Below are 13,785 nucleotides of genomic sequence, written 5' to 3' on the forward strand. Positions count from 1 at the left end.
TCATGTGTTTTAGTGTTTTTGGTCATTTTGTGTCTTTTTTTAGTCTTTTGTGTCTTTTTTGGTCATTTTGTGTCTTTTTTAGATCATTTTGTGGTCATTTTGTGTCTTTTTTGGTCATTTTGTGTCTTTTTTGGTCATTTTGTGTCTTTTTTAGATCATTTTGTGGTCAATTTGTGTCTTTTTTGGTCATTTTGTGTCTTTTTTTTAGTAATTTTGTGTCTTTTTTTGGTCATTTTGTGTCTTTTTTTGTCATTTTGTGCCTTTTTTGGTCATTTTGTGTCTTTCCTGGTCATTTTGTGTCTTTTTTAGATCATTTTGTGGTCAATTTGTGTCTTTTTTAGTCATTTTGTGTCTTTTTTTGGTCATTTTGTGTCTTTTTTTAGATCATCTTGTGGTCAATTTGTGTCTTTTTTGGTCATTTTGTTTCATTTTTTGTGTCATTTTGTGTCTTTTTTTGGTAATTTTGTTTCTTTTTTGTTTCATTTTGTGTCTTTTTTGGTCATTTTGACTGACCTCTTTGTCCAGAATGGGCCCGTACTCCACATAGTCATTGATGAGGTGAGCTGGACCCAGGATCTGGGACTTGGTGCTGACCCAGTCCAGAGAAAACATGAGTGAGTAGAGCTCCTGGAAAAAGAGAGACAGAGGAAGAGACAGATGGAGAAGCAAGAAAGAAAAAGATGTAGAACAGAGTTGACAAAGGAAAACATTGTCAACTCCATCATGTCTTCACTGGCTGTTTTCTCCAATAAAAGTATATATCTAACTAAATATAATTGCACTGACACTTCCATATGGACTTTATTACTGTGCAATATTTCTTTGGCAATGTGCAATAATTTGTGCAATAAATTGTCCTAAGCTATCTATTTTATTACTATGTAAATTCTATTTTGCAGTTGTTATTTATAGACTTGGCTGAAAAGAAAGTAGCTCTTTGGATGCATCTGCAGAGTGGTGAAAAATCGGTGCACAATCCACATAAAAAGCTCCCATTCTAGCTCAAAAAACAACAAAGACCATATCAGTTATCGATTCATTTTCTGCGTCTAAAATCAGTATCGGTATCTCAGCCAGGATCTAGTTATTAGGGGTGTAACGGTACACAAAATTCATAGTGTGTACATCAGGTTTTGGGGCAGTGGCGGTTCTACACAGGGGCCTATATATATATATTTTTTTTTTAAAAGATCATTCTCACTATACTGCACTTTCAAAATAAAAAAAGTAATTGTGCACAAAAATGAGAAATTTCATTGTTGTGCAAAAACAATTATTGTTGGTGAGTCTCATTGTTTCAATTGGTGTATTTGTATCTTCCAAATATACTTAAATGAGATTTTTAAATGAGCTAAAATAAAGGTTTTGAATGCCTAAATATAAATCTTTGCAGTTTTTTATTGTGCCCCTTTGATTAAACACTGGCCCCTGCTTGGCCCCCACAGTAAAATTTAGTCTAGAACCGCCACTGTTTTGGGGTCACAGTTCAGGATCTCTATTTATTGGAAAAAATGTACATATTCAATGGTGAGAGTGAAGGCACTCAAATCATAGTAAGAAAAAGCACATAACAAAAATAAGTAATCAATAATCCTCCTTCATCAGGCCTATTTATTCCTGAACTGCAGCTTGATCTCATTTATACAGGGCAGCTACAGTGGACAAAACCACAAAAATGTAACTTAAATGACAGGAATCTGTGAACTGGTGTGTGTGTGTGTGTGTGTGTGTTACCTGGGAGAGGTTGGCTTTGGCCATGTGGTAGGTCAGGAACCTGATCCAGTAGAGACATTCCTCGTCTCCTGAGGTGGGAGGACCGTCCCTGTAGTGCTGCTGGTACTGATGCACCACCTTACTGTGGAGGCTCTGAAACACACATAAACAGTAAAAAAGCATCCGTCAACTTTAGAAAGAAAGATTAAAATCTGTAGTACGGTTGCATCCAAACTGACCTCGAGCTGTGTGCGATTCTGCTCCACCAGGAAGTCCAGCTGCAGGTCGTGCAGGTAGTACAGGTAGGGTTTGTTGTTGTTGTCCATATAAAGCAGAGACTTGTTGACAAACTCCTCCAGAATGTCCTCCACCTCCTCCGTCTCCAGGTCCCACAGGACAGACAGCACCTGGAACAAAGAACATCATTGGAACCTGTCAGTGGCGGTTCTACTGTCAAATCAATAATAAAATGATCAATTTATAACGATGAACTATGGAACAATTCTAACCTTTTTTTTGTTCAAACAATATCTCATTGTACACAAAACGAACCCAGAATTTTTACATTTTATAATAGTTTAATTGTGCAATAAATTATTGTGTGTGTATATATATATATATTTTTTTTTTATATATATATAAAAAATATATCTATAAATATAAATATATATAAATATATAAATATATATATATAAATATAAATATATATATATATAAATATTTATATAAATAAATATATATATGTATATATATATATATATATATACATATATATACACACATATACATATATATATATATTATATATACATATATATATATATTATATATATATATATATATATATATATATAAAAAAGATCATTCTGACTGTACTGCACTTTCAAAATAAAAAAAGTGATTGTGCACAAAAATAAGAAATGTCATTGTCGTACAAAAATAACTGTTATTGTTGGTGAGTCTCATTATTGAAATCAATGTATTTGTGTCTTCCAAATATACTCAAATGAGATGTTTAAATGAGCTAAAATAAAGATTTTGAATGCTTAAATATCATCTTTGCCATTTTTTAATGTGCTAATGTGCCCCTCTTGATTAAACACTGGCCCCTCCTTGGCCCCCACAGTAAAACTGGTCTAGAACCACCACTGTAACCTGTTTCTTTGGAGTCAATGTCCATTATGTTGTTTTTGAACATAATGGGCTGTTTCTCCATCATCATAATCACCCGTACAAGCTACATAAAGGGAATTAAATATGTTCAGGTATGATACTAATGCTGACATAAAACAACAATGTTCTTAACCTTTTGATGCACAACATGGGTCTAAAGTGACCCGACAGTTTTTATGTTCTATATCTTTGCAATAATTCATCATTCAGTATTCCAGGTTTTCCTCAATTAGTTTGTTTTTGATCATCATACATCCTAATTTTTATGTTTTCCTTTATACATTTTTGAATAAAATCCCCTTTTCAGTCACTACTCTTCTAATACACAACATGGGTGAAAAATTACCCATATCCATTTTTTTAGCTCAGTAGCTTGTTAAGCTAACTTCTTGGCTAAGTATTTAGCTAAGTAGCTTGCTAAGCTAACTACTTAGCTAACTTCTTGGCTAAGTAGTTAGCTTAGCAAGCTACTTGGCCAAGTAGTTAGCTATGTAATAATACAAAAACTTTTTTTCTTCATAAATTATGAGAAGCAAAATTAAAATAATGATCTGTTGTTATCAAAAACAAGATATGTAAATACAATATTCAATCATAAAATAAGTTGACATCAAAAGATAGAGCACAGAAACACACAGCAAGCAATAAATAACATTTTTGACCCATGTTGTGCATCAAAGGGTTAATAAATATGATCCGTTTTGCAGCCAAACCTTTGCAGGGACTTTGATGTCTTTCTCTATCACTGTGAGGTCCTTGTAGAGCTCTCTATGTTCCTCGGGCAGGACCTCGATGCTAGCAGCCATGGCCTGGTCCAGGGCGTCGTAGTCGTAGGACGAAGACTTCCTGATGCGCTTGAACTGCTTCTGCTGCAGCTGGCGGAGGTAATAACGCCAACGGTCTGGTTTCTCCTTCAGTAGAGCTCCGATCAGGGACACCACCAGAGGAGAACCTGACAGGAAGTAGAAAAGTGGGAGTAAAGGCATAGACTCATAAAAAAGAACTAAATCAGGTCTTTATTCTTCTCTTATAATCCTATTAGGAACATAGAAATATTTGAGATATTATATGTATGTATACATGTTAATTTGGATGTTTAGTCTAGACAGATTTCAGAATAAAAGCCTCCTATAAGAAGTGAGGAGCATTTATGGGTACAAGTCAGGAACCGGCCTACCTTACATATCTCAAGGGTGCTGAGTCCAAAAAAAATGGTTCCCAAGCGAAATTTTGAGTTTTTGACCTTCTAATTTGTATCAAATGGCCACCAAATTGCCCATCTTGCACATTTATGTATCATGTATTTATATATATGCAAAATACCAACTGGAACATTTAAAAGTGATATTGATTGAATATTTATGTCGGCCTTAAAAAAATGACACAAATAATGCTTAATTTCACCTTAAAAGTTGGTATTTTGCATATATATATATACATAAAAAAGACACTGAGCCTCCACTATATCCTTTGCTCTGACCCTAGACTATAGATCCAGAAACTTAATTTCCTCATCTTTGATTGCCTACTTACAAAAAAACTAAGGGGAAATGATCCAACGACCATCGGCCGCCATTTTGATATGCAAATGAGAAGGTCAAAAACTCAAAATTTCGCTTGGGAACCATTTTTTTTGGATTCAGCACCCTTGAAATAAGTAAAGTAGGCCAGTTCCCGACCCATAAATGCTCCTCACTTTCACTTTTTGGACAATTCCGTCTAGACTAGCTACCATATCTGTAATTAATTTAGAGAAAATAATCACCGACTGCATATAAAGTAAACAGACCTTTGCACTCTCTGACGATGCTGCGAGCCTCCTCAGGAAGTCCCTGCAGTTTAGTTTGAGTGTACAGAGCGAGGATCTCCAGCCCTTTGTCTTCATTCAAACCGCTTGCCACTTCCACCTCATATCTGGCTCCTACAAAATAAAAGCACAGCGCATACAATTATGATCAGGCGTATTAAGCCAGTTGTCAGTTTATATCCCGTATGAATTTATGAGACAAAAACTGACAAACTCGCCATCACCTCATTCAAATCATCATAGGGACAGATACAAAAAATCTTTCCTTCCACATGCCATCACACTGTACAATAACAAATAGTCTGGTTCATTACATACTGTCGCTATGCACTTTATGTGTTTTTTTTATGCACACTGTTCATTGCACCTTATTTGTTTCATAGCACCAACATTTTTATACTGCATATTCATATTTATTCTGCACTGGAATTCTACTCCTTAATACATACTCCTTCTTTAGACACTTTATTTTTTATTGTATTTTTATATTTTATTGCTTGAAGTATGCCTAGGTTGTTCTTTTTTATTTAATTGTGTTGTTATTGTGTCTGTGTGTAATGCTGCTGCTACACTGTAATTTCCCAGCTTGGGATAAATAAAGTCTATCTATCTATCTCTCTATCTATCTCTCTCTCTATCTCTCTATCTATCTATCTATCTATCTATCATGCTGTTGACTTCAGAATAGGTCCAATTTAATAGGTTCCTATTCAAAGTATGGAAGCTTATGTTATTGTGTTATAATAAAGTGATTCTGGGCTTAAAATAATAATGATTTCCATTTTGCTAAATGCAAGTAAATGCAGGCATAATGCACAACAAGGGAGGACATCTGTGGTGTGATGAGGTTGATCCTCGCAAAAAAGGGAAGTGGTTTGTTGACATAAACAGTGTCAACAGTGTGTAGACGACCAGAGGAAAACAACAGGCTGCATACCGCTGACAGAGTCGGCCAGGCTTCTGTTTCTGGTGGTCAAAAGTATCCGACAGTGGATATCAAACACCTTCAGCACTGAACTGTCCCAGATGTCGTCTAGAATCAGCAGAGATCTGATCAGACAGAAACAGACACTTGATCAGAGACAAGAACCATATGAAGCTGTGTTGACTACACTGTAAAAAATAATCTGTTTAATTTACGGAAAAATACCGGCAGCTGTGGTTGCCAGAACTTCACCGTAAAAATTACAGTGAGTGGATTTTCTATTCTAAATTTAAATGTAAATATCAGCAAAAACTGTAATTTAATCTTCAATCCTGTTATTTTTAGGGTAATTGTGTCATTCATTCACACATCATGGTATTTCTCCATACATTTTTGCATGAAAATGTTATATTTTACAGCAAAACTGTGTGTTTCTTCCAGTTTATGACAGAATACAGTAAAAGTTTTGTGCCATTCTTTGATTTACGGTAATTAAAAGTGTCTAATACGGTGATTTTTCATTTTATGCCCTATTTCTGATGTATTTGACAGTGCATTACTGTTATTTCTACAAACCTTTTTTACAGTGTACATGTCAGATCAATACCCAAATACTTTTAATCTTTTTATAGAATGTTTTTCTATGGCACGTAGACACTTTTTGCAGTTATAAGTGCTACAATAATACCATCATTTGTATTCCTGTTCAGGTGTCCAACTGTGTTTTACAACTTACAGCTTTTCACTGAAACAAAGTAACAAAGTACAGAAATGTAGAAAAGCCTCTGTTACATGGACGTATGTAGACTGTAATTTTGTAATATACATGGTAATTGTATTTATGTTTATAATATTTATATATATATAGTAATTTATAATATACATGTATAGGTATTCACAATGTAATATAAATTGTTTATAGTATATGTATATATATAATTATTTATAATATTTGTATGTGACTATACTGATTATTCATATATGTATATACTGACCCGTTAAGCGATAGGACTAGATACGTTTTTTTACTCCTTACTTCCCCCTATCCAGCTTGCAGAAAGTGTCTTTTTTTTCTTCAGTTTTTTAGTTTTTTTGTTTTGTTTTTTATTTATTCATCTATTAATATTTAAACTTGTTTTTTTATTGCCTGCATATTCGAAATAAAGACAATCAATCAATAACTAAACTGAGTTTGTACCTTTGTCCTTATATCAGGGTTTTTTTTGGTTTCTTCATTTATATTGTTATTTCATTATGCCAAAAACAATGGCAAATTATTTTATATATATGCTTGTGGACACCTGTCTTTATATAATAATGAAGTGGTATTAAGTAGTTGTTGCTGCCAATTTCTCTCCATATCGCCATTTGTTTTGCATTTATTACTTCCTCTTTGGTTAAAATAAACAAACCCATATATAATATGCCTTGAGACACATTTGAACCACAGTAATATCCATCTAAAGAGCTGAGAGCTGATCCTGTTTATCTGAACATATTGTAACCTTGGATATCGGCGCAGCATGAGGAAGCGCAGCCGCTCTTTGGCCTCGTCCAGAGAGTTGGGCGGCCGGTGGAGGGACTCTGAGTCCAGGCTCTGCTCCAGACGGAAACACAAGGACTGGATCTTCACCAGCAGGTCTGGTTTGTCCAGCTGGCCGATGGAGAGCCAGTGGATCCCTCCGGGGAAGCACTCTGCAGACGGAGGAAGAGGAGGATGAAGACGGAGAGGTCAAAATGACCAGAAAAGACACAAAATGACCAAAAAAAGACACAACATGACCAAAAATAGACACAAAATGACCAAAAAGGCACAAATTGACCACAAAATGATAATAAAGACACAAAATGACCCCAAAAAAAGACAAAAAATGACCAAAAAAGACACAAAATGACCAGAAAAGACACAAAATGACCAAAAATAGACACAATATGACCAAAAAAGGCATAAATTGACAACAAAATGATAATAAAGACACAAAATGACCAAAAACAAGACAAAAAATGACCAAAAAAGACACAAAATGACCAAAAAAGGCAAAAATTGACCACAAAATGATAATAAAGACACAAAATGACCAAAAAAGGCACAAATTGACCACACAATTATAAAAAAAGACACAAAATGACCAAAAAATGACCACAAAATAGACACAAAATGACCAAAAAAGAAGACAAAAAATGACCAAAAAAGGCACAAATTGACCACACAATTATAAAAAAAAGACACAAAATGACCAAAAAAGGCAGCGAAGTGAATTAACATATTTACTGTATGAAAGTGAGAATGAATGTAATAGATATGAATGTAATAACTTATTCTGAATGATTTCTGATGACGTATATAATAATGTCTACAATGTTTAATTGTTAAGTGATTTTTATTTTGTCTTGTGGACCCCAGGAAGACTAGCTCCTCCCACTTTTGGTGACAGCTAATGGGGATCTTTTTAACAATAAACAAGGTGAGAAGATCAGGATTAGTGCTATTTTTTTTACAATTTTTTACAATTCTAGAGGCAGTCCGAGATGATTCACCTTCTATGAGTCCCTGGTGTCTGACGGCCTCAGCAGCCAGGACAGATTTTCCTGAGCCAGCCATGCCGAAGACGGTGACCCATCCAGAATCCTTCTGCAGCCGGTAGAGTTTCTCCCTGACCCGGTTCACCGGCTCCGGTCTGCTCACAAACACCACGGGCCTCTGAGGCACGCCGCCTTCACTCAGCAACGCCTGGACTGTTGACAAACAGGACACGGATCTCAATAAGTGCTGAAGTTTCAGTCTTCCACAAGCCCAAAATGACTCCTTGACAAATGACAAATTGGAGCTGAATACACTAATAGATGATGACTCTTGGGAAAACATATGTTCCAGATGCCATAAGGGGGTTGGAAGCCAACTATACAAAGAATTTGACTGGAAGGTCAAAATTAGGTTCTTCAGGACGCCACTAACAACGTTTGTTTCCAAGAACAATCCCAGCAACAAATGTTGGAGCAACTGTGGTATGGTCGGCGATCATACTCAGATATTTTGGGACTGCCCGAAAGTACAAACATATTGGAAAAATGTCAAAGAAGAACTGGGAAAAATTTTGGCAGTAGAACTTCCAATGGACTCTTTGTTATTTTTATTAGATGTGTTTCCTGACCACCTGTTTACCACAGAACAATGTTATATATTACACATTTTGTTGATGATTGCAAGAAAAATTATTACTATAAATTGGATGAAGAAAGACCCCCCCATGATCACTCAGTGGTTACAGAAAGTAAAACATGTCTACATGATGGAATATATGACCAATTACAGCTAAAAGTACCTGTTTTTATGAGAAGGTGGGCCCCAGTTACAGACTACATTGCTTAAGACTCTTATACACTATTATTATCTAAATAAGCCCTTTTGTAAATGTATTTATTATTATTATTTTTTGGAATACAGAACCAGATAAAATATGTGTAATACCCTTTACAGTGCCATTTGTGTGACAGATGAGACCCAATCTCAAGATGTTTTGATTTGTTTTCCTTTGTGATGTTAATTGTCTGCATAAAGGCAATAAAGTAAAAAAAAAAAGACAAATTAAGCTTTCAAGGAGGATGTAGGGCAGCCTTTCATCATCCTTTTAACTCCTGATGTAAGTAACCCAACGTGTCCAAACACAACAGTCCAGTATTTCCTCCCACAACCTCCATTCTTTCTCTCCACTAGATAAAACTCTCTCACCATAAGGTGTGCAGCCATCAGAGCTCTTGTGTGCATCAGATGAGGAGCGCGGCAGGTCCCCGTGAAGCAGATTGGCCAAGTCATCGTATGCTTCTTTGATCAAGGCGTTGTAGAAGGAGATATAGGCCCGGTTATCCTTCCTCAGCAGCAGCTCCAGCAGGGCCACGGCCTGCTCCCTCCTGGTCGACTGGAGAGAGATTCAACTTCATAATATGTATATTACATGCTGTTTGTTTAAAGATTTTTATAGGAGATGGTGAAAACATCCATGATTTGTCATATTTATGACAGAGCAAGGCATATTTATGTTATAAAAATATCTGAAACCCAATATGTCATACAACAAAAGAATACTCTAATATCTATATATTCATATAAGCCAGTGATAGCCATAAACAATAAATAAATGCATTTTCAATAGGGATAAGGAGGTGCAACGGTAAAAACAATATAACTAAGACAGTGGATTCAATATCCCTGTGATACATAGTGCGAAATTCAGAGACAGAGAATCACTTGCTTTTATCACATTGTCTTGTTTTTTACCATGTTGTGTTGTCTTTAGCATGTTGTCTTGTTTTTAAAGATGTTTAAGATTTTAGACTTTGTAAGGTGACCTTGGGTGACATGAAAGGCGCCTATAAATTAAATGTATTATTATTATTATTATTATTATTATTATTATTATTATTATAGTGGCTGCATCTTTGATTCCTGGACATAAAATGGGAAGACAGAGTTGGAAAACATAGAAACAGAGTGAATCAGAACAAAGTCCAATAGAGAGAAAGGAAGGCAAGATTAGTCAAATAACAGTGGGTGAACAAAAACTATTTTACGACCAATTAAAATTCAAATATTTTGAGTCAATTTGGAAGGAAGCATGAACAAAAAGCAGCAACATAAGCTAAATCAGTCATTCTCAACCTTGGGGTCCCAGCCCCAATTGGGGTCCTGAGATGATTTCTGGGGGTCACTGTCTTTTTTTTGGGTCATTTTGTGTTTTTTTTTTTGTCATTGTGTGTCTTTTTTTGTCATTTTGTGTCTTTTTTGTCATTTTATTTCCTTTTTTTGGTCATTTTGGCTCTTTTTTTAGTCGGTTTGTGTCTTTTTGGTCATTTTGTTTCTTTTTTTTGGGCCATTTTGTTAAATTTTGGTCATTTTGTGTCTTTTTTGGTCAATTTGAATAATTTTTTGCTTAATTTTATGTCATTATTTGGTCATTTTGTGTCTTTTTGTGGTCAATTTGATTCTTTATGGGTAATTTTGTGTCTTTTCTGACAAATCACAAAGTAGCAAGTTATTACTTTACAAAAAAATAAAATAAATGCACAGTCAGAGCAATGTTTTAGTTGTTGTCTGCTTCATTATTTGTCCAAAATTCGTCGTATCAACTGAATTTGTATGATCTGAACGGTGCGTGTGAGATTGTGTTCAGTGAGCGGGGGTCGCGGACAACATGCATGTTAAATTGGGGGTCGCGACTCAAAAAGGTTGAGAACTACTAAACTGATCTTTCTTCTTCTTTTGCAGCCAATCGCCCTTTACCACTGGAATTTTTACCAATTAAATCGCAGACAAAAGCTGTATCTTGTTAATATCTGGTGGGAAAACAAATATTTTGAGTCAATTTGGAAGGAAGCATGAACAAAAAGCAGCAACATAAGCTAAATAACACTGGTTTAAAGTGGTGAATAATTTCTCACCTGACTCCTGATCTTCTCCTCCTCGTCCACAGTCAGCACGCCATCACTGATCATGTGGTCCATCAGGAAGGGAGGCTTGATGTCCTCCTCCAGTTTACGGCGAAAGCGCAGCAGACAGCTCCGCGCTCCTTCCTCCAGCACCATGACTGCTCAGCAGGCGGACCATGCAGGTTCCTGCTGTACTGCAAAGAAATGGAGATGATACAAGGAAGTTAGATAAACTTCTGTGATATAGAGCAGTAGTTCTCAACCTTTTTGAGTCGCGACCCCCAATTTAACATGCATGTTGTCCGCGACCCCCACTCACTGAACACAATCTCACACGCACAGTTCAGATCACCCAAAAAAGAAGCAAAATTACCAAAAAAAGGAAACAAAATGACCAAAAAGACACAAAATTGCCAAAAAAGACACAAAATTACCCAAAAAAGAAACAAAATCACCAAAAAACAACACAAAGTGACTAAAAACAGACACAAAATGACTAAAAAAAGACACAAACTGACCAAAGAAAGGAAACAAAATCACCAAAAAGACACAAAATTACCAAAAAAGACACAAAATGACTAAAAACAGACACAAAATGACTAAAAAGACACAAAATGACCAAAGAAAGGAAACAAAATGACCAAAAAAGACACAAACTGACCACAAAATGATCAAAAAAAGACACAAATTGAAAAAAAAGACAATAAGTGACCAAAAAGACTGAAACACATGAACACTTTAACACAGTGGAGACAGAGCTGACTTCCAAAATGATTTGGCGACCCCCAGAAATCATCTCGCGACCCCAATTGGGGTCCCGACCCCAAGGTTGAGAATAGCTGATATAGACTACATGGCCAAATGTCTGCACATGCACAAACATTTCAACAATATGTGATTGTTAGAACATTTCAATCCAAAGCAATAAACAGTAATATACTTCCATATCAGCCTCTTTTCTTCTGTAACATGGCTGCAGGTTGAAACAGCAAATATGGCTATGTTTTTTTGTTTGTTTTGTTTTGTTTTGTTTAGTCTCTTTTTTACCTTTGTCAATTCTGTATTTTATTGCACTTTTTGCACTTTTATGTGAAGCACTTTGGTGCGGCTCAGCCGTCTGTAAATGCGCTATATAAATAAATTTGACTTTGACTTTGACTATGTCTTATATAATATAACTCTACTTTTATACTGCAGTTGAATGATTTGGGGGGAAAAATGTAATTGCGATTATTTTGACTAATGTTGCAATTGCTATACGATTCACGAAATTGGGTGGAATTATCATGTTGGCAGCATTATTATCATTGCCATTGGAAAATATATAAAAATTAAATGGTGCCTGTGCAAGATATTTTGAAGATATGATATGATTTTGAAGATTTACATACTCCTTCTTTAGACACTTTATTTTTACATTACATTTTATTGTATTTTTATTGTATTTTATTGTATTTTTATATTTTATTGCTTGAAGTATGCCTAGGTTGTTCTTTTTATTTAATTGTGTTGTCATTGTCTCTGTGTGTAATGCTGCTGCAACACTGTAATTTCCCAGCTTGGGATAAATAAAGTATATCTATCTATCTATCTATCTATCTATCTATCTATCTATCTATCTATCTATGATTAAGAGGTGGAGACATCTCTGCAGCACCACAATAATTAGCATAATCAGCCTTTAACAAACATTGCAGCTCCTGCTATCTGGATATTGCACTAGTCCATATTGTGATTTGATAAAATTCTGATTAATTGTTGTTTTATACAGTCAACTTATTCTGCAGCAGAGTGACTCACTTCATGCATAGGAACAATCTCATCCTGACACAAGACTGGGCTTTCCCCAATGTGTTGCAACACGCTTACAAGAACACAATTGAATTAAAATACTCTCATATGTTAAAAAAAATGTATTTGTAGATGCAGAATCCCAGGTTCAGGCCCAGACCTTTGTTTGTTTGTCATCTTCTCCATTCCTGTCATATCTCTGCACTCCCAAAAAAAGGCAAAGTTACACCCAAAATACTTTAGATACGTCAGAGTAACAAACTGAAAATGAAAATAACTGCTAATAATAGCAGACCTGCATGACATATAGTCCCAAAATATGACACTAAAAGTATGACACTTCTATTAATTTAGCTTATTTGTAAGTTGTGTGCTGCAGATACAAATATAGAAAGAGGAAGATCCTGAAAGTGAAAACACAGGAACTTAGCAGCTGTTCCACAACTCGAAAACAACTTAGTGACACTTCACAGATCAAGCAGTCTCTATACTATTTAAATAATACGTCAAAGTTTAGATGCTACTTTTAGATGCTTAATTTCTCCTAAACATCTTGTAGTATCATCACACTAGGTGCTGAGCTACTTTAACACAGCTATAAAGTGTCTGTAACGAATTACTGTGAAAGTTATTTTAAATACTGCAAGTCAAGGGGGCTAAATTTAACTCTGCTAACAAACTTTATCGCGACCTTTAATCTGACAGATAACACACTGACACACTTTTTTCCCATTTCACTACTTGTCTCGACAAGTTTACTCAGTCTGACCTGCTGAGGAAAGAAACAAAGAAACTAACCACCAGTAGATACTTACGAGTTTCTTCTTATCGCTCCCGAGGAGGGTATTTGTTGCTCTGTATGTTGTTTAAAGATGAAGTCGCGTTTGAAAGAGTCCAATGAGTCTAAACGGCGATTTATTCCTGTGTGAACGTTGTACTTCACGCCCAATTT

The 13,785-nt window shown here is 35.4% G+C and overlaps 1 protein-coding gene across 1 annotated transcript in view; it reads right to left on the reverse strand.

The window, feature by feature from the left end:
* apaf1 (apoptotic peptidase activating factor 1) overlaps positions 1-13,785 on the reverse strand; it is an 83,254-nt gene extending 69,469 nt beyond the window's left edge. Inside the window, exons 1-11 of the mRNA XM_059326408.1 lie at positions 13,649-13,785; positions 11,055-11,236; positions 9,349-9,535; positions 8,157-8,354; positions 7,124-7,313; positions 5,631-5,743; positions 4,676-4,807; positions 3,600-3,838; positions 1,953-2,120; positions 1,735-1,866; positions 514-627 (exon numbers count right to left, since the gene is read on the reverse strand). Coding sequence (XP_059182391.1) covers positions 514-627; positions 1,735-1,866; positions 1,953-2,120; positions 3,600-3,838; positions 4,676-4,807; positions 5,631-5,743; positions 7,124-7,313; positions 8,157-8,354; positions 9,349-9,535; positions 11,055-11,198 — 1,617 coding nt within the window. The 5' untranslated portion in view covers positions 11,199-11,236; positions 13,649-13,785. The remainder of the gene's footprint in view (positions 1-513; positions 628-1,734; positions 1,867-1,952; positions 2,121-3,599; positions 3,839-4,675; positions 4,808-5,630; positions 5,744-7,123; positions 7,314-8,156; positions 8,355-9,348; positions 9,536-11,054; positions 11,237-13,648) is intronic.

The sequence above is a fragment of the Centropristis striata genome, chromosome 22, assembly GCF_030273125.1.
Source record: "Centropristis striata isolate RG_2023a ecotype Rhode Island chromosome 22, C.striata_1.0, whole genome shotgun sequence".
Classification (NCBI taxonomy): domain Eukaryota; kingdom Metazoa; phylum Chordata; class Actinopteri; order Perciformes; family Serranidae; genus Centropristis; species Centropristis striata.